This window comes from Bubalus kerabau, chromosome 1, assembly GCF_029407905.1.
Source record: "Bubalus kerabau isolate K-KA32 ecotype Philippines breed swamp buffalo chromosome 1, PCC_UOA_SB_1v2, whole genome shotgun sequence".
Classification (NCBI taxonomy): Eukaryota; Metazoa; Chordata; class Mammalia; order Artiodactyla; family Bovidae; genus Bubalus; species Bubalus kerabau.
The window spans coordinates 253,681,679-253,703,252 of NC_073624.1; the positions used below are offsets into that span (position 1 = coordinate 253,681,679).

The following is a 21,574-nucleotide window of genomic DNA, read 5'->3' on the forward strand; positions in this document are numbered from 1 at the left end:
GAGCCTGTTCTTCACCAGTGGTCAGAGTCATTCTCCAAACAAATGAATTAATGTACTCTTTTAATTTCCACCCTCCAAAGATTTTTTCCATAATTTCAATACCACAAAAAGTCTAGTTTATAGCTTAAAAGGTGCTACCCTGATCTAGCACCAGTCCGGTGCTGCCTTTCTGCCTCCCCTTCTCATCATTCATTGTGCTCCAAGAACACACCCCTCTTAGGACCAAGCACTTGCTACTCCCTCTGGTTTACTTGGCTGACCCCCGAGTTCATTCATATCTCTACTCAAGTGTCATTTTCTGGGAGAAAATTTTGGCCATGCTCTAAAACATCACTCAAAACCTCTGCTCTTTAGATCTTATCCTTATAATATATATCATTGCTGTTGTTGACATTACATGTTACTATACATTACTATGGAGAAGGCGATGGCACCCCACTCCAGTACTCTTGCCTGGAAAATCCCATGGATGGAGGAGCCTGGTAGGCTGCAGTCCATGGGGTCGCTAAGAGTCGGACACGACTGAGCAACTTCACTTTCACTTTTCACTTTCATGAATTGGAGAAGGAAATGGCAACCCGCTCCAGTGTTTTTGCCTGGAGAATCCCAGGGACGGGGGAGCCTGGTGGGCTGCCGTCTATGGGGTTGCACAGAGTCGGACACGACTGAAGTGACTTAGCAGCAGCATACATTACTATATATTACATAATATATATATTTTATAATTAAACTTCTATTAAAATAATTAAAGATTCAAATGTATTTATAAAAATTCATGCAGAAAATATTGTGTACATTTTATTCAGTTCTCCACAATGGCTAACAATTTACAAAGCTATAATATAAAAGCACAATTAAAATATTCAGATTTTACCAGTTTTACTTAATACTCATTTGTATGTGTGTGTGTGTATGTATATATATATATATATATATATATATATATATAAAGTAATTCTGCACAATTTTATCACATAGGTAGGTGTGTGTATCTATCATTCTATTGAATACATAGAATACTTCCAACACTGCAAGGATACCTCATGTTGTCCTTTTAAGACCACCTCACCTTCCTCTATTCCCTCCCTAACTTGAAAATCTATTCTCCTTTTCCAAAATTTTGTCATTTCAAAGTGTTATATTTGGAATCATCCTATAGGTATCCTCTTGGAATTGGCATTTTCCCCCACTCAGCTTAATTTCTAAGAGATTTACTTAAGTTGTGTTTATCAACTGTTCCTTCCTTTTCATTTCTGAATACTAAGCATTTCATGGTATGCATATACCAGTTTAGCCATTCACCTATTGAAGGATATCTGGGCCAATTTAAGGTTTTGGTTATTACCAATAAAGCTACTATGAATATTCACATACAGACATTTGTGTGAATTTAAGGTTTCATCCACTAATCTCCAGTAGCATATTGGGCACCTACCGACCTGGGAAGTTCATCTTTCAGTGTCCTATCTTTTTGCCTTTTCATATTGTTCATGGGGTTTTCAGGTCAGGATACTCAAGTGGTTTGCCATTCCCTTCTCTGGTGGACCACATTTTGACAGAACTCTCCACCATGACCCGTACGTCTTGGGTGGCCCTACATGGCATTGCTCATAGTTTCATTAAGTTAGACCAGGCTGTGGTCCATGTGATTAGATTGATTCTGCTGCTGCTGCTAAGTTGCTTCAGTCGTGTCCGACTCTGTGCGACCCCATAGATGGCAGCCCACCAGGCTCCCCTGTCCCTGGGATTCTCCAGGCAAGAACACTGGAGTGGGCTGCCATTTCTTTCTCCAATGCATGAAAGTGAAAAGTGAAAGTGAAGTCGCTCAGTTGTGTCTGATTCTTTGCAACCCCATGGACTGCAGCCTTCCAGGCTCCTCCATCCATGGGATTCTCCAAGCAAGAGTGCTAGAATGGGGTGCCATATCCTTATCCAGACTGAGGGGGATACTGGATGGCAAATAGATGGAGAAACAGTGGAAACAGTGGCTGACTTTATTTTTCTGGGCTCCAAAATCACTGCAGATGGTGACTGTAGCCATGAAACAAAAAGACACTTGCTCCTTGGAAGAAAAGTTATGACCAACCTAGACAGCATATTAAAAAGCAGAGACATTATTTTGCCAACAAAGGTCCATTTAGTCAAGGCTATGGTTTTTTCAGTAGTCATGTATGGATGTGAGAGTTGGACCATAAAGAAAGCTGAGCGCCAAAGAATTGATGCTTTTGAACTTTGGTGTTGGAGAAGACTTTTGAGAGTCCCTTGGACTGCAAGGAGATCCAACCAGTCCATCCTAAAGGAAATCAGTCCTGAATATTCACTGGAAGGACTGATGCTGAAGCTGAAACTCCAATACTTTGGCCACCTGATGCTAAGAGCTGACTCATTGGAAAAGACCCTGATGCTGGGAAAGATTGAGGGCAGGAGAAGGGGATGGCAGTGGATGAGATGGTTGGATGGCATGACCAACTCAATGGACGTGAGTCTGAGTAAACTCCAGGAGTTGGTGATAAGACAGGGAGGCCTGGCATGCTGCAGTCCATGCAGTCGCAAAGAGTCAGACACGACTGAGCGACTGAACTGAACTGAACTGAACTGAAGGTTTCATCTCTCTGGGATAAATGCTCAGAAGTACAACTGCTGAGCCATATGGTAAATGCCTATATTCTATTTAAAAAAATTTTTTTTTCCTATTAGAATGGAAGTCCTATGACACCAGGGACTTGGTTATTTCAGTATCTTCTCCTTGTTCCTGGTCCACAGCGCCTGTGAAACCCTTATAGTTTCCTCGGTGTTAGGACTGTCTTTTGTTCTAATGAGGCAAGACTAGGTGGTCCCTTGGATGACGGATGATTAGATAAACACCAAACCATGATTAGAAGCTTGATATTTTTAGCATTGCCCTCCGTCCTGGGACAAGGGCTGAAAGTAGAATTAATGAACGAGCATGCTTATATGAGGAAGCCCCCATAAAAGTCCCAAAGGTTCGGGGCTCAGAGAACTTCCAGGTTGGGGAACATATCTAACTGGGAAGGTGACATAGCCCAATTTACAGAGAGAAGCTCTTGTGCTCAGGGCCCTCATAGACCTCGCCCATATATCTCTTCACCTAGTCTTTCACCTGTATCCTTTATCACACCCTCTAATAATTTTGCTTACATACTTAATGCTTGCTTACATTGACTCATTAGGAATGAGTACCAGCTCTGTGGCTCTGCCGTCAGTTTCACCTTGAGAATCTCACTAGAGGTTTGGCTGCTTTTTCCTCTGGTGACCCAGGCACCAGAAACTGCACGTGGTCTGAGGAACCATGGTCTGATCTTATTTAACATATGTTGGTTCAGAATTTACGGTTTCCTGACAATCAAATTTCTTTTAATAGGTAACAGGAAAAGCTGTTTATCTGTCACTTAGAGATTTTCAAATACTTTGAGTTTGATAATATCTGAATATTTCATGGCAAAATTAATGTTGATGTAAGCAAGTGTGTTCCTGAGATCTGTGCAAATTAAGAGAACTATAAGAGGGAACATCACATTTGCAGCAAAATTCGACAGAAGTTGTTGCAACCTGGAGACCTACTACGTTCCACTGGTATCTGGAGTGGGGTGGGGGCAGTCTTGTGGTACTGAGCTCTCAACCTGTGGGATCTGAGGATATCTTCAGATACACAAGGATAACAATCACCACCGCTTGAGGTGAACAGAACAAAACTGTTGGTTGCCAGAGGCAGCGGGGTGGAGGAGAGGGTGAAATGTATCAAGGGAGGGTCAAAAGATAAATAAGTGCTGGGGATGTCATGCACAGCATGATGGCTATAGTTTTAATGCTGTACTCCATATTTAAAGGTTGCTAAGAGTAGATTAGCATCCCACTGGAGAAGGAAATGGCAACCCACTCCAGTACTCTTGCCTGGAGAATCCCATGGATGGAGGAGCCTGGTGGGCTACAGTCCATGGGATCGCAAAGAGTCGGACATGACTGAGCGACTTCCCTTCCCTTTAAGAGTAGATTTCAAAAGTTTTCATCACAAGAAAAAAAATGCTGTATACCTGATATGAATATACTGTTATCCATCCATTGTATCTCAATTAAAAATAGAAAGAAAGGAGCAGTTAGGGCAGGAGGTTGAGTGGTTACGTCCATAAAGAGATGTGTGAGGCTCTGGGAAAAGTCCTGTGACCCTCCAGTCCCAGGGAACATGGTTGAACCCAATGTCCTTAAAATGGCTCATCTCGGTCTGACGGTTCCTCAGACCGTGTGCACTTTCGGGTACCCGGGTTGCCAGAGGAAAAAGCAGCTGGCCCCTTAGCAACATTTTCAAGGCGGAACCAGTGGCAAAGCCAGGGAGCTTGTACTCATTCCTAAGCATGTGGCAGCCTGAAGAATTGTAAGTAAGCTTTCAAAAATCACTTGTCAAATCCATAAATAAACAAACTCCTAGCCTGAGTGAGGAAGAATTCAGGGGCGAGTGAGGCCCCACCGGGGCAAATGCCATTGTAAAAGGGTAGCTAAGGGCAACAGGAATTCGGAAATCAAAAAGTTAACATCCTTATAAGCTGACAGGCCTGGGAAATTTGGATTGCATGCAACAGATTTCTTTTTGAAGCTGTATTTGTGGTACTATCTCTATTACTAGAGAGATTCTTTATAAAATCATAAGTGAATCCATTTTAGGTCACATCTATTAGCATAAATACATCACCTTCATGAGTCTAATCTTTCTGGCAAATTTTGCTTAACAGATTTTTGTTCAGAATTATGGTTTCCTGACAATCAAATTTCTTTCAATAGTTAACAGGAAAAAAAATGTTTAACCGTCATATAAAGTAGTGATTTTCAAATATTTTGAGTTCAACAATATCTGAAAATTTCATGGCAAAAAATCCCAGATTATGTCTATATTTGAATAGTGTTTCAGTGCAAACATCTATTGCATTTCTCTGCCAGGACAGTGCTCTTTGTGAGGCTTCTAAAAAGACTGAAAACAAGAAAATGAAAATGCCTTGGAACTCTGACTACTGCAGATGGATTAAAGGATAACATATTTTAAGAACAGTAAGTTAATGTCTTCCTTTGGCCTGATTCTTTCAATCAGTTGAGGGTTCTTGCTGTAAGATGATTTCCTATATATTAAGTAAGGGTTGAAAGACAAAAATTCAATAAAGTTGCCTGATTATCCATTTACTGTGCAGGTATATTTGTTTATCCTAAACTCTGTTTCTTTTTGAGTATTCCTCTGCCTGGTATCTTTAAGACATAGTAATTCTTCACAGTATGGTTCTAGAACACTGATTCCCAGACTTGGCTGCACATTAGAATCATCTTGGGAGGTTTTTAAAACTCCTAATGACTAGACCATACTCCAGACCAATTAAATCAGAATCTCTGGGGTAGAAGTCAGGCATCAGTATTTTTCATAAGTCCCCAGGTGAGTCTAATGTGCAACCAAGGTGAGAACCAGTGTTCTAGAATCATTTGTGTCAGTTTCACTAGGGTAATTGTTAATAGACAGACCTGGGTACAAAATTACTTCTATTAAACTGGGATCTCTATGGATGAGCAAGAGGAATTTGAATATATTTCTGTACTCCTTGATGATTCATATGCACACCGAGTTTTGCAAACCTTTGGCTTATAGAGTTAAGGGGCTAACATTGACTTGTGAAGTCCTCAGTGAACAGAAAAATCTGAATTCTCAATCTATAGTCAGAACTCTTTTGGGGTTGGAGGCAAGTCGATTTTGGAAGTTTCCTTAGAGGTCTTTATTTAGCACTGTAATTCTATAGCTTGCAGGTGTCAGTAATAACTTCAGGTTAAGTTTCCACACAGTTTTGAAGTGAATACTTTATTAGGACAAATTGATCCTCTAGTGGGCAAGTTAAAATAAAGAGGCCATGAAGCTAAAATTAGAAAGAGTAATTTAACAAAATAATAATTACCTATTAGAATTAAGGATGTAAGAGGAATTTAAAATAGAAAAGGATAAAGTTCCAATTTAGCCTTCCCCCGAGCCACAACTCATTTTTTTACAATTGAAAAAACTTTAAGAGAAGGGACAAATTAAAGACCAATAGGACAAAGCATTATATTTTAAAATATTCATCCATTCGGATATGCTACCCTTTAAGATATGTAAAGTATGTTCTAAAACTTCTCATATGGTTCTAACAAATATCCTACTTAGTGAAGCAAGACAAAAGATTATCAATTCTACTTTTTATAGACATGTTATTTCCGGCACCTAATACAGTATGAAGTTCTCTGTGTCTATTGAGTTGAACTGAATGATCAGATAAGAAAGCTGAAGCAAAGAAACATTAAATGCTGAGTCTTCATCAATTGATCAAAATAAAACTGCATCAGAAACCCAGGTCTAATCCAGAATTCTCTCCCTGACAAAAAGCTTCCTCCCAAACAATATGGAAATTACAGGTCATTCTTTTAGCCAGTAGTCCTGAAGCTTGATTCACTTAAGGATCATATGGAAGCTTTTACCTGTATCCAGGATACCGACCAAAGACTGTGATTCAATAGAGCTGAAGAGGGATGAGGTTTTGTTTGTTTAACAAGCACTACCTGTCAGAAACCATATGTAATTGCCAAATATGTAATTAATCCAGTTAACAATGACAGTCAAAACAGCAAATACCATTGCTAATTCTGAGAAAAGTGAAACATATGTTAAAAAAGTAAAATGACTCAGGTCACCAATAAGTATCTGCTGAATGTATGAATCTACTAGTCAATAGTATAAAATTAAGACCAAACTGGTTTACAACATTTTGCAAAATGTACAAAGAGGAAAGGGCTTCCCTGGTGGCTCAGCAGGAGAGAATTCACCTGCAATTCAGGAGCCACAGGAGATGTGGGTTCAATTCCAGGGTCAGGAAGATCTTCTGGAGGAGGACATGGCAACCCACTCCAGTATTCTTGCCTGGAGAATCCCATGGACAGGCTACAGTCCATAGGGTTGCGAAGAGTTGGACACAACAGAATCTACTTAGCACACATACACAAAGAGGAAAGTTTTAGATTCTGTGGTGTTTTCTGGTCAACTTTCTCAGTTTGAAAAGGGATTAAAGATTATATTGAGCTAATCTGATAACAAGGGCCTGCTTTAACTTTTCTTTTTTTTTTTTTTTTAGGGCTTGGTGGGCACCTAGATCAACTCTTCTTCCTCAAAAAATAGGAACCAAGAAAACATGTTCTTTTAAAAGAAACTCAAGGTTTCAAAGCTGTGCACAGGTAATGGACAAATTCAGAGAATGCCTTCAGTGGTAAGATGGGCAAAGAATTCTGAGAATAAAGAAAGAGTTCTCCCCTAAGGCATTAGATTTATACCTAGGCAACAAGTAAAATATGATTACTTCTAGCCAGACCAAAATGCAGTTCTCACCAGAAAAGTGCTTGCTTAAAAATGTCTTTCAAAATTTCAACTTCTAGACATTTTGGTATTCATTTTATCCTATAATTTACATCTTATAATTTACACACACACATATATACATACAAACATATATATATATACACACATGCATATATATATATGTCCACATTAACATATGATATTTTAAAAACATAATTTGACAATTCTATATTAAAAACCAATACTAATCAATATGTCTTCTAAAGTTATAACCTCATGCTATTTTCATGATCAAAAAAGCATTTGTAATGGCTAAAATACAAAACGCTGACAACAAGCAATGCTTGAGAGAGAAGGAAACTCTCAATCATTGCTGACAAGCATACAAAATATCACAGCCTCTGTGGAAGGCAAGAGGGCAGTTTCTGACAAAACTAAATGTACTCTTACCATAAGAATTGCACTCCTAGGTCTTTAGTCAAGTAAAGACATGAAAACTCAAGTCCACACAAAAACCTGCATATGAATGTACATAGCAGCTTTATTCGTAATTGCCAAAAGGAGAATAACTATTAATAAGATGTTCTTTAAGAGGTGAATGAATGAACACACTGTAGTACATCCATAAAGTGGAATATTCACTGGTTAAAAGCAAAAGAGCTATCAAGTCACAAAAGAAAATGGAGGAAACTTAAATACATATTGCTAAGTAAAACAAGTTAGTCTGAAAAGCCTACATACTATACGATTCCAGCTACACACTGTAGAATTCCAACTGTATGGCGTTTTGGAAAAGGCAAGATAACAGAGTTAAAAAAAAAAAAAATGAGTGATTGCCAGGGGTTTGGAGTAAGGAGAGAGGAATGAATAAACAGAGCACAGAGATTTTTAGGTTAGTGAAACTATTCTGTATAAGGCTTTGGAGGACACATGGTATGCATTTTTTAAAATCCATAGAACTGTACAATACAAACAGAAAATCCTAATGTAAACTATGGACTTTACTTAATATATTAATATCTGTCCATCAATTTCAACAAAGTGTTAAAAAGTGTTAATCACTCAGTCGTTGCTGACTCTTTGTGACTGCATGAATTGCAGTCTGCCAGGCTCTTCTGTCCAGGGAATTCTCTAGGCAAGAATACAGGAATGGGTTACCATGCCCTTCTCCAGGGGATCTTCCCAATCCAGGGTTTGAACCTGAGTCTCCTGCATTGTAGGCAGATTCTTTACCATCTGAGCCACCGGGGAAGCCAAAAAGGAATTTGGCAGGGCTTCCCCGGTGGCTCAGATGGTAAAGCATCTGCCTATAACACGGGAGACCTGGGTTCGATCCCTGGGTTGGGAATATCTCCTAGAGAAGGAAATGGCAACCCACGCCAGTATTCTTGCCTGGAAAATCCCATGGACAGAGGAATCTGGTAGGCTACAGACCATGGGGTCGCAAAGAGTCGGACACAACTGAGTGATATTTACTTTACTTTATGGGGAAAGTGAAGAGGAACTAAAAAGCCTCTTGATGAAAGTGAAAGAGGAGAGTGAAAAAGTTGGCTTAAAGCTCAACATTCAGAAAACAAAAATCATGGCATCCGGTCCCATCACTTCATGGGAAATAGATGGGGAAACAGTGGAAACAGTGTCAGACTTTATTTTTCGGGGCTCCAAAATCACTGCAGATGGTGACTGCAGCCATGAAATTAAAAGATGCTTACTCCTTGGAAGGAAAGTTATGACCAACATAGATAGCATATTCAAAAGCAGAGACATTACTTTGCCAACAAAGGTCCGTCTAGTCAAGGCTATGGTTTTTCCTGTGGTCATGTATGGATGTGAGGGTTACTGTGAAGAAGGCTGAGTGCTGAAGAATTGATGCTTTTGAACTATGGTGTTGGAGAAGACTCTTGAGAGTCCCTTGGACTGCAAGGAGATCCAACCAGTCCATTCTGAAGGAGATCAGCCCTGGGATTTCTTTGGAAGGAATGATGCTAAAGCTGAAACTCCAGTACTTTGGCCACCTCATGCGAAGAGTTGACTCATTGGAAAAGACTCTGATGGTGGGAGGGATTGGGGGCAGGAGGAGAAGGGGACGACAGAGGATGAGATGGCTGGATGGCATCACTGACTTGATGGACGTGAGTCTGAGTGAACTCCGGGAGTTGGTGATGGACAGGGAGGCCTGGTGTGCTGCGATTCATGGGGTCGCAAAGAGTCGGACACGACTGAGCGAATGAACTGAACTGAACTGAACTGATGGGGATCAAACCTGTATCTCCTCCATTGCAGGTGAATTCTTTTTGGACTGAGCCACCAAGCAAAACCTCATGGCTCAAATATACCATATTAATGTAAGAATTTAATATCAGAGAAGACTACAGAGGAGGAGGGATATTTGGGAACTCTCTGAACTCTCTGCTCAGTTTTTCTGCAAATCTAGAACTGTTCTTAAAGCCAAAATCTAATTATAAAAAAAATGCATATATAATATTAATGCTAGCTCTAGAAACCTTTCTCTTTTTTTTATTTTTAAACTTTACATAATTGTATTATTAATTTTTAACACAGTGACAAAATAGTTGTTACACTAAACTATGTATTTCTTACTCCTGTATCATAAAACTTAAAATTCTTCAGCTATTAAGCTATATTCCCAAAGATATTTATTTCACAATCTGTCACACAGAGCTAAATTAATAAGCCCTCCTATATATGGATGTCTGAAGAATTGTTTTCAATTCTTTTCCCAAATGAAATGTTCATATTATGTTGGTCCATCTTTCATTTTCATTGATTTTCAATATAGCTTTTATTAGCCAAAACATAATAAATATTTTGCCTATAACGCATGGTTATGTAACTGAATGCAGAATTGCTACCTTAACCTACAAGATGACCAGGTTTAGCTATTGAAAGTCTTGTGCAGTATTTCTCAAGCTTCAACATGTGTGGGAGTCAACTGGGGATGGGAACATTTTGAAATACAGTTTCTGATTTAGTTGGTGTGAGGTGGCACCTGGCAATCTTCATTCCCAACAAGCTTCCAGGCAATGCTGACGCATGACTACACTTTGAATAGCAAAGTTCTAGGCCATAAAACTCTTACCACTGTGAAAAACACACTTAATACCCTAGCAGTTCTTGCAAGGAAGTAAAGAGCTGCTTTGTTTGTTTGTTTGTCTGTTTATCCCACTTGAAAAAGCTCTCAGGGATTCCAGCACTTCTAAATTTGCTTTCCCAATATATAATCCATTTCAATTTTATCTATAACCTATGTACAGCTCTATACAGTCAGCAAAAAAAAAAAAAAACACAACAGGAGCTACCTATGGCTCAGACCATGAACTCCTTCTTGCCAAATTCAGACTTAAATTGAAGAAAGTAGGGAAAACCACTAGACCATTCAGGTATGACCTAAATCAAATCCCTTATGATTATACAGAGGAAGTGAGAAATAGATTTAAGGGCCTAGATCTGATAGACAGAGTGCCTGGAGAAACGCTGGACTGGAAGAAACACAAGCTGGAATCAAGATTGCCGGGAGAAATATCAATAACCTCAGATGCAGATGACACCACCCTTATGGCAGAAAGTGAAGAGGAACTAAAAAGCCTCTTGATGAAAGTGAAAGTGGAGAGTGAAAAAGTTGGCTTAAAGCTCAACATTCAGAAAACTAAGATCATGGCATCCGGTCCCATCACTTCATGGGAAATAGATGGGGAAACAGTGGAAACAGTGTCAGACTACTTTTCTGGGCTCCAAAATCACTACAGATGGTGACTGCAGCCATGAAATTAAAAGACACTTACTGCTTGGAAGGAAAGTTATGACCAACCTAGATAGCATATTCAAAAGCAGAGACATTACTTTGCCAACAAAGGTCCGTCTAGTCAAGGCAATGGTTTTTCCTGTGGTCATGTATGGATGTGAGAGTTGGACTGTGAAGAAGGCTGAGCGCCGAAGAATTGATGCTTTTGAACTGTGGGGTGTTGGAGAAGACTCTTGAGAGTCCCTTGGACTGCAAGGAGATCCAACCAGTCCATTCTGAAGGAGATCAGCCCTGGGATTTTTTTGGAAGGAATGATGCTAAAGCTGAAACTCCAGTACTTTGGCCACCTCATGCGAAGAGTTGACTCATTGGAAAAGACTCTGATGTTGGGAGGGATTGGGGGCAAGAGGAGAAGGGGACGACAGAGGATGAGATGGCTGGATGGCATCACTGACTTGATGGACGTGAGTCTGAGTGAACTCCGGGAGTTGGTGATGGACAGGGTGGCCTGGTGTGCTGCAATTCATGGGGTCACAAAGAGTCAGACACAACTGAGCGACTGATCTGATCTGATGTACAGTAAGCAAGCTACCCATTTAACCATAATACTCTTCTATCCTGTATGAACCAAAGATCATTTATTTCTAGTTTGACTTCTCTATTTCTATGTCTTCAAGCACAGAAAGGTCAAGACACTGGCTCCACTTATCCAATAACTTAGAGATCAGGTCTCAAATCCAGGTCTCTGATTCCAAATCCAGTCCTTTTTCCCTCCATTCTGTGCTGCTTCTAATAATGATGCACTTCAGAGAAGAGGCACCAGTTTGTTTAGCTCACAAAATCCCATTTCTAAATTGAATTCCTCAGCCTCCAGTTTCCCATAAACCTTAAGCATGTGTTTAAGGTCTTACAGGACCTGAGTCTTGAAACATAGGGTACTGATCAGAGGCAGGGGAATGGGGGGATGGCAAGTGGCCTAGAGTGGGCAATGAACACATGAGCCAGGAATACTACAGCGATGATTAAGACCATGGTGTGAGGAATGAGTTAGGAAAAATTGAGTCTGTCAGCCAGAGCCAGATTTTCAACCACCAGCAAAAAATTATAGAGTGCACCCTGGCTCTGAGACTTTAGGAACATTATGTACTTCTCCAGAGACCTGCAAGGGCCAGGAACGTGTGGAAATTCTGTAGAGGCCTGTTATAATACAGCTCATTGTAATATGTACACTGCGTGTAACTGGGTTCAATCACCAACAAGGAATGAGAAGCTCGGGATTTTTCTCAGGCTGAGTTCAAAGTCACCATGGCTGATTTTTCCTTGTTATAGAATCACTGCTCAGGCTTTACACATGCCTATCACAAAACATCTCTGAAAGACAGGGATTTGAGCCCAGAATCTTGACTGCCTTGATATTTACCTGTTCACCTAAAGAGGATATTACTTATCCTACTTATTTCCAAAGATTTGTGACCTAGTGCCAGAGCAGTATCCAGAGTTTCCTCAGTCTGGCCACCCCACCTGAGCCCCTCAATTAAGGGCTGCCTGCACGGAGCACTCACACCACAGCAGAATGCCCCCTTGAAATGAGAACAAAGTTTTCATAATGGGATATTGCCCAGTGTCTAGAGGCAGGGTTTGCACCTAAGGGCATAACATCTGAACTTTTTTTTTTTTTTTTTTCCTATGCAACGGGCTTCTAAGACAAAGAGGGTGAGAGTATACAAAGGCATATTCTTACTGTTAGAAATACTTAGAAGGACAATAATGCTGAGTCATACTTCTAAGAAGAAATCATCACAAGTGGACAAATTTTGTTTAACTTCAGGATAAACAAGAACAAGAATAAAATAGAGAAGTGCAGATAACAACCTTTTGGAACTTTCAAAGATTTTCACACTAAAAATGCTAACATGTGAGATGGAGGAAACTGGCTTATAGAAAGGACAGAGTGGGCAGTTTTCTCTTTTAGGTATCATCTCTGAACCCAAACAGAAAAATGTCTGGGAAGCTTGAAGACTGTAGCTTTAGGACACATGTGAAAGAAAGACATAGATATCAGATCAATATAAAAGCAGCATTTTGCAAGTATGGCTGAGCGATAGTGAAAAGGGCTGATAGAAGACTGCTAGCCTCCCACACCCTTGGGAGAATAGAAACAGTCTAGGGATAAGTCCTCAGCTGGGGATATGGTGTATCCAGTGGGAGAGAAGCAGGCTCAAAGATTCTATCATTCTACTCCAAACAAGAATGATAATGACTTGCATACTTTGCAATCAATGATAATAAAAGCACAAAGACCGTGGATGACTTACTGTGCTGACAGTGAATCCCATTAAATCCTCGGGGACATTTACAAACATAGCCTATGAATGTATCTCCTCGGTACGCTTCACTTATTTCGCAGGTTCCTCCATTATGGCATGGATTAGGAGTGCAGGGACCTGAAAGACAGAAAGCAATATTGCTGCATGGTACATATGCTTTAAAGTAGACACTGGGTGAACATTTTGCAATTAACAATTTTACAGAGAAAGTGTTCTGGATATTAGTGCTACAGGAAATGCAGAAGCTGTGAGGGCTCTGGAGACCAACGGCCTGGGCTTGAATACTGGTTTCACCACTTTCTAGCCATGTGGCCTTGGATGATTTATTTAACCTCTCTTTACCTCAGTATCATCTTCTGTGAAATGTCAATACTATAATAATACAATCTACCTCAAAAGGCAATGACAGAGACGAAAAGAATTCATACATATAAAATACCCCAAACAGATACATATCAAACATTCAAAAAGTATTAGCACTAAGTAAAACATTGTTACTAAGGTTCCAGATTATAAAATCTCCTCTGCATGTTTAAAATGCAAAGCTGTTAAGTCACTTCAGTTGTGTCCGACTCTGTGCGACCCCATAGACGGCAGCCCACCAGGCTCCCCCATCCCTGGGATTCTCCAGGCAAGAACATTGGAGTGGGTTGCCATTTCCTTCTCCAGTTTAAAATGCAATACTGAATGGCAATTTCTAGAGTTAAGAACATGCAAGAGCTCTTGTGCCCTGCTGGTGAAAGTAGCATAAACTTAAAAGTCATTGTAACTACATAGGCCAAGTGAAGTGGATGGTTGGTTGCAATACTTTTATTGACTATTTTGAGTTTGTGGTGGGGCATACTTCAAGAGAACTTCAATTTTTGCCAATGTATAGGAAGTAGCTCATTGAAAGCGGCAAAGATAGAGAAGAGACAGAGAGTTATTTTTGAGCCTTGAAAAAGTAACGTCACCAGAATGACTGACACCTGGTACCTCTATTGAGGTACCAATACCTCAATTGGTACCTCTATTGAGAGTCAATAGAAGTGTGGTGCTCCACCTCTGGGAGTGTACAGCTGAATCAGTTCTGCCTGAACCTGGGACTCCTCTACTACACATTCTTGCCTCTGAGGTACTCCTTTGCTATGGCTGAGATTTTTTTCAACTGGCATAGCATTTAAGAATACTGTTTTCTTTGCAATAATCCTTCTGTCCTTTCCTCACTTCAGAGTCCACAGGCTTGTGTCAGTCTGAAGGCTCATCCTAACTACTCTGATTTCTCCCTCTTGTCCATCAGTTATTCCCCCTAATAAACCTTTGCCTCTCTCATTCTGTTTACTAGCTGGTTTCTTGGAGGATGCTGAATGACTCATGGCAGAATCCACACTGGATGTTGTGAAGAAGAGACAAGTTGAAGGAAGAAAAAGCTCTCCCTAGGAGATGAAGAGAGATCAAGCAAACTATATAGCATTGTCTAATTTTGTCCCCCCTTTTTTTTAAATTGGAAAAACTAGAACATATTTATATGAAACAAAAATCTCTGAAAGGAAAGTTAAGATGTACATACTAGAAAAAGAAAGCAAGTGTTATTAAACTAAGTATCTGACTCTGTATGTAGAGATGAATTCCAGAGTCCTGGAGGGCATAGGAGAAGAAGAGAAGCCAGTGGTTTTTCCCAGGGACGGGGGAGCCTGGTGGGCTGCCGTCTATGGGGTCGCACAGAGTCGGACACGACTGAAGTGACTTAGCAGCAGCAGCAGAGAGAAGGTAACAGTGTTGGCAGGAGAATGGTGATAACTTGAGCCAACTGGTGGGGGCTCCATCAGACAAGGCTATAAAACAGCACAACAGTGAACAGCTACTCAAGTGTGGGTCAATACCCTTTAACGTCTTAATGACAGAAAAGGAAATCCACCATCATCACAAAGTTAACAACAGGAAGCCCTTAAGAGTTTGGGCAATGCTATCCTGGAATATTTTATAATTCTATTACCTCCTCCAGCAGCTCTTTGATAGTGTTTCTTACAGTTTAACATTCCATGACAGTCAATAATTATATAAGCTAATAAACATATGCATGAAATAGGCAACAATATGACAACTATGCAGTCAAGATCTTTGTACGGCTGACTTTCAGAAAGTGCAAAGAAATCAATGGGTCCATAATTTTCTTCAGATATCTCCATACCAATGAAAAACAAAACAGTTATTCAAGTAGGCAGTTTTGTGCCTTGCAGCTGGTCAACTAAACCAACTAACACCTGCCCTTGACATGGTATGTTGTCAGTGACTGAGACAAGAAGAAGGTGCAGCACCAGGGACCATTTTCTCCCATCACCAAGAGATGCAAACCATGCTATAGAAACCTTTCCCCCTCTTCTTTCTCACTTTCTAATTCTTCCCTCCTCTCAAATTAATTAACATTAACAATGCCAGACAAGTTACAAATTACTTTCAGATAAATAATCTCATTTATTCCTCCCAGCAACTAGAAGAGGTTGTTGTCTATATTATTCTCTTTTACCTTTTTTTAAAAACCGTAGGTCAGAAATTTTAGATAATATTTCTCAAATGAACATTACAAATGAAGCATTCGGTCTCAAGCCAAGAATCTGTGACTCTAAAACCTACATTCTTTACAGAATCAGCCAAATGGGGAAGGGAGAATGAAGTAAAAGTGATATTAGAGCTTTGACTCATCAGTTTACTCACTCAAAATACAAAAATATATGACAGGTTTTTTAATTAACTGATAACTGATAGCCATGCATGTAATTGCTAAAAAAAAAAAAAAAAAATATAACCTAAGAATATTTGTGAAAGTGAAAGTCACTCAGTCATGTCTGACTCTTTGCGATCCCATGGACTATTCAGTCCATGGAATTTTCCAGGACAGAATACTGGAGAGGGTAGCCTTTCCCTTCTCCAGGGGATCTTCCCAACCCAGAGATCAAATCCAGGTCTCCTGCATTGAAGGTGGATTCTTTACCAGCTGAACCATAAGGGAAGCCCAAGAAATATATAATTTTAAACAAATAAGGAATGTTAGAGATCATCTAATCCAATCTTTAAATTTTGCAGGTAAGGAAACAAGCCTAATAAGAATTCAGGATTTCTCAAAAATAAAAACAAAAACCTCAACTAATATGGGGAAAACTGAGTTTGAGGAATTCCCTCTAGTAGGAACAAACTTTTTAAAAACAAAATTGATAAAGCTTTTCTGGCCCAACAAGAGAGCGATGTGATTTCTATCAGAAAGAAAAGAAATATTTCTCATGTTCCCTTCTGTTGATACCCTGGAGAAGGTAATGGCTACCCACTCCAGTATTCTTGCCTGGAGAATTCTATGGACAGAGGAGCCTGGTAGGCTACAGTCCATGGAGTTACAAAGAGTCAGACATGACCGTGCAAACTAACACTTGCACTTTCTACTTATAATGCTGAGGGAGGGATAAAAACAAACAACTGAAATAGTAAGGCCAATGCCAGTCCTTGGGAGCAGTTAAAGACACGATTACAAGGGAAGTGGTCAATGGAAGTCACTTGGAAGAACAAGGAGCAAATATGAGCCTGGAAGGGATGACCACATTTAATCAAGGCTTCTACATCTCTGGAAAAGTAAAACTTGGCTGAGGAGGAGTCAGCAGCTCTGCCTTATAAAGGAAGGATTTAGGAACGGATGGGGGCAATCCCGGAGGGGAGACCCTGCAAACAGAACTGGAAGTCAACTTCAAGGGGCAAGGGGGTATGCTCATAGAAGTATGCTATGAGGCTGTAATATGGGAAGAAATGTGGCTAGTAAGAAACTACGATGCCTAAAATTCAGTTTTGTTTGTAAAGCTACTATGTGACCTGTCTTTGCGGGACTATCCAAGTCTGCTAGACACACAGACCTATGTATGGAATTGGGGGAAGTCAGAGGGAAAGGGCTGTTCCATTCATCAGGCTCATCCTGGCAGAAGGGAAGAAGAGTTGCAGCACATGATGCCCAAGGAACTCAAGAAGCCAATGGATACAGGAACCTGAAAACCGAGCTGACAGCTATCTAGTCTTAGACACTCTATAGATATTTCCTGGGGGCACAGGCAAAGTCTGTCAAGTAATCCTGGTGTAGCCTCTGGAATTCCCTAAAGACAGGAGTTAGAGAGCTGGAGCTCATTTTATTTATACCCACAAAGATAGCATTGACCTCAGCTGACATCTTGGTTTCCGAGAAAGATTACTTGTTACAAAGGCTGTTTGCTACTGTTACTTCTCCTACTCCAAGAAATTCAGTGATTTTCATTTACATGACAAAGATGACATAAAGCAAAGGTGGCAAGCATTTAACCTTTTAAGAGTGCTTTACATGCTAGGCAACATGAAATACATAGTATTCTTTACAATACTTTGTTAAGAACATATCTTTTTTCTTTAAGCAAAAAACAAAACAAAAAACAGGCTTACTTAGAAAGGTTAAGTGTGAGTCTAACCGCAAAAGCCAAGATTTTTTTTTAACACATTCTGCTTGACTACAAACCTAAGTCCTTTCCATTAAGCTACACTTCCTGCCCAGTTACAGATCTGTAGATGAATACAGTCAATCTTGATAGATGCTTCCAGAATTTAGCAAGTACTCAATAAGGCCAAACCCTTCCAAAACCTTCCTAAATGGAAATATTTTCAGCAAATTGGTCAGAGTGTATTAGATATCATGAATATAGAGAGTCTCTGCCATGCTAACAATACTCCACTTTAGCTGTGTTTGAAATCAGCTGTCAAACATGAGTATTTCCCTGCTGCTGCTGCCAAGTCGCATTGGTTGTGTCCGACTCTGTGCAACCCCATAGATGGCAGCCAACTAGGCTCCGCCGTCCCTGGGATTCTCCAGGCAAGAACACTGGAGTAGGTTGCCATTGCCTTCTCCGATTTCCCCACTATTTCGTGATGTATTTGGTATGTGTATACTGCTGCTTATACTGTGAAGAAACTGACCATGACCAACATATAGATTTCTTTCCTTTTTCTATTTTGTCCCTAACAACTGTACTGTGAAACTGATGTTATAAGCCTTGTACATACTCTTCCGGAGAAGGAAATGACAACCCACTCCAGTGTTCTTGCCAGAAAAGTCCCATGCACAGAAGAGCCCAGTGGGCTATGGTCCATGGGGTTGCACAGAGTCGAACACGACTGAGTGACTGAGCATGTGTGTGCGCGCACGCACACACACACATATACTCTTTTGGAAAAGTCATGACGGAGTGTTGAAATGACTGCTTACGTGGCATGTTCCTCCATTAGACCCTTAATTCTCTGTGGTAAGTCATGGTTGGCACACAGTAGGTTTACAATATATCTTTAATAAAAAGGGTGTGGCAATAATGAGTGATAACCACCATATCTTTTGCCTAACCCCATTCAAGCTTACAAGATTTATAAGTTATAAATATCTTTTGGCATTTCAATTGATAATTAAGATAGTCTAACTTTTCTACACTTTCTAAGGTTCAAATTCTTTAAATTTATATATCTAATATGGTATAAGCTTCTAGAGTATCACAGGTGTGATATTATTGTATCCCTAAATGTACAATGATTACACATATCTTAATTCTTTAGCAAATACATAATCGAGAAATACGTGACATTATACAATCCTATCAATAGTGTTTTGGCCTCCTAATTGAACAATTCCTGTGTAAATAAAGACATTCACTGGAAGCATTAGCAAGATGAAATAATCAGAATATAAGTTAGTACATAAAGATGATAAATGTAGCCCAAGGTTTCAACTCACCAAATGTTCATGTAGCCAAATATTTTTGTGTTTGGTGTTAATCAGTGACAATTAAAATGTGTCAAGAGTTTGCAGGTTTCTTTCTCCAAATGATAAGCGGACTAATCGTATGAGAACTAAAGATTCTAGGAAACTTCTGTCTGTTTTTTTTATTTCCTCCTCATCTAACAATCTTCTCTATTTTGATACTGAAAGTAAGTAGGTATCATTTTAAGGTGTTCACACACTTATAAATAATGATCACATATAGCATTTACATTGCTCTCATACTGTGAGAAGAAACTGACCCTAACCTTGTTCAGCATAAAAGTGTTTTTCTTTATTTTTCCTTATTTCAGCATAATATTCATTTATTAGGCATCCATTATGTGCTGTGTACTCTGCTACTTATTTGTGATACATGCTTTAAGTGGAGTTACTATTGTCAGCTGCTACAAGAGGAAGCTAACAACTCAAGAAAATATTTACTTATCCAGGTTATAAGGTAATTTTAATGACTATCTTTTACTGTCAATGTACTGTGCTCAGTATTAATATTTTTTGTTTATATAATAGTTTCTGAAAAATTAACTATATAATTCTCTTAGTGATATCATACTAACAAATGTTTGTAATATTACCACAACCATAATTTTTGCTGCCAAAATTTTGGAATATTTAGGGCACCTGATACATTTTTTTTATAACATGTCAGCACTAATCTACAGCTGATACATAATTTTGAAAACAATTTGACAGTAGAGCAAATTCTGAAAACAAATGAGTCTTACTGAACCACTCAGAGCTTATAAAAACAAGTGTGATCTCAATTCCTTTTTACTTTGAAAATTTGCTTCCTTTTGTATCACAGGTATACAGAAGAAGTATCCAGAGGGGTGGTTATGAGCTTCAGTTCTGATTAGTATTCATAAAAGTTGAAATGATCTGATTAGATAACAATATTTGATAATATCACTCTTAACAGTAAAAGTATAAGCGGACTTTCAAGATACAAGAGGCATAAGGGAGCTTTAAAATCAGAAATGCTGTAATACTTTTGTAGGTAATCTTTAAGTAACTCCTAACACAATGGGGACAGCATATGATCAATATTAATGAACAACTGAAGTCAACAGCATGCTCTCCAGGCATTTTTATGTAAGCTCATATAAATATGTCAACAAGATTAATCACTCACAAAAGCAACAGATCTATGTATGATTTTCTACTTTTCTGCATTGACCTTCTCCCAATTCCAACTGTAGAGTTGAAGTGATTTCTATATATGTAGGACAGTTAGTTTTCCCACACATTAAGAGACTATGCCCCAAATCATTAATTCTGTATAGTGTGAGAGCAGATTATTAGAAAGTAAATAGGGTAACACTCTCCTATGACAATGTATACATAGACACAGTCAATTTTACAAATTATGTTTCAAACATTGGCATCTAGATATTAAAAATGAATGCACATTTTAGATTATGTAATAAGGAAATACCAACAGGTATTTCCGGTTGTTAGAGGTCTTCAGGTCCTTGATCTTCACCTGGTCATAGCCCACCCGCATGGTTGCCAAGGCACTGGTCATTTCCTCCTTGACTTCATCCCAGTGGTCTCTGTCCTCCTGCAGCACTCGGGCCGTGTGGAGTGGAGTCTGGGGCACCACCATCGATTGGTTGATCCAGGGATGGTTCATGAATTGTGTGATGGTCAGCCTCTCGGTGGGGTCTGTCTTTAGCAGGAGGCGGATCAGCTACTTGGCATCCTCGGAGACCTCGGACCACTCAGGGCTGGGGAAGCCATACTGGCCCAGGCGGATCCTCCTCTTCATCCCCGGGGAGATGGCCTGGCCCGTGTTGGAGTAGAAGGGCGGGAAGCCGCACAGGAGGATGTACATGATGACGCCCAGGGACCACATGTCACATGACTTGTCATACTTGTCATAAAAATGTCATGACTTGTCATAAAAAGAGCATTGTTTCAGTATTTATTCTAGCAGTACAATCAAATAGGAACAGTTATGACCCAAAAGTTCACTCCAAGTTCCTGTCTTAAAAACATGCTAAAATCATATCATAGTGTTGCTTTTACATCTAATGAGGTCTGAACATTTTGGCAGTTTCCATTTGGAGTCATTGCCACTCTATAACTAGTTGAAAAAGAAGAAATTATTCTGGTAATATTCACATGATTGATGCTTTCAAATCATTTTTGACACTAGTTGCTTCTTCTCCTCCTTTTCTTCCTCCTGGTTTCTCCTCCTCCTCTCTTTTAAATGTAAACTATAAAATCAGCCGTTTGAGGAAAAAAAAAAAACTCTCTATATTTTCTGGGTATTTTGTATGCATTCAGAAAGGTAAATTATAGTTAAT

General features: G+C 39.5%; 1 protein-coding gene across 12 annotated transcripts in view; it reads right to left on the minus strand.

Moving 5' to 3' along the window:
• The window catches only part of EDIL3 (EGF like repeats and discoidin domains 3), an 818,524-nt gene that overhangs the window by 262,530 nt on the left and 534,420 nt on the right, over positions 1-21,574 (minus strand). For 11 of the 12 annotated variants that reach the window (XM_055563384.1, XM_055563418.1, XM_055563390.1 and 8 more), the window contains one exon: positions 13,448-13,576. The exons of the other annotated variant lie outside the window; for it this stretch is intronic. In XM_055563384.1, coding sequence (XP_055419359.1) covers positions 13,448-13,576 — 129 coding nt within the window. The remainder of the gene's footprint in view (positions 1-13,447; positions 13,577-21,574) is intronic. 12 annotated transcript variants of the gene reach the window in all.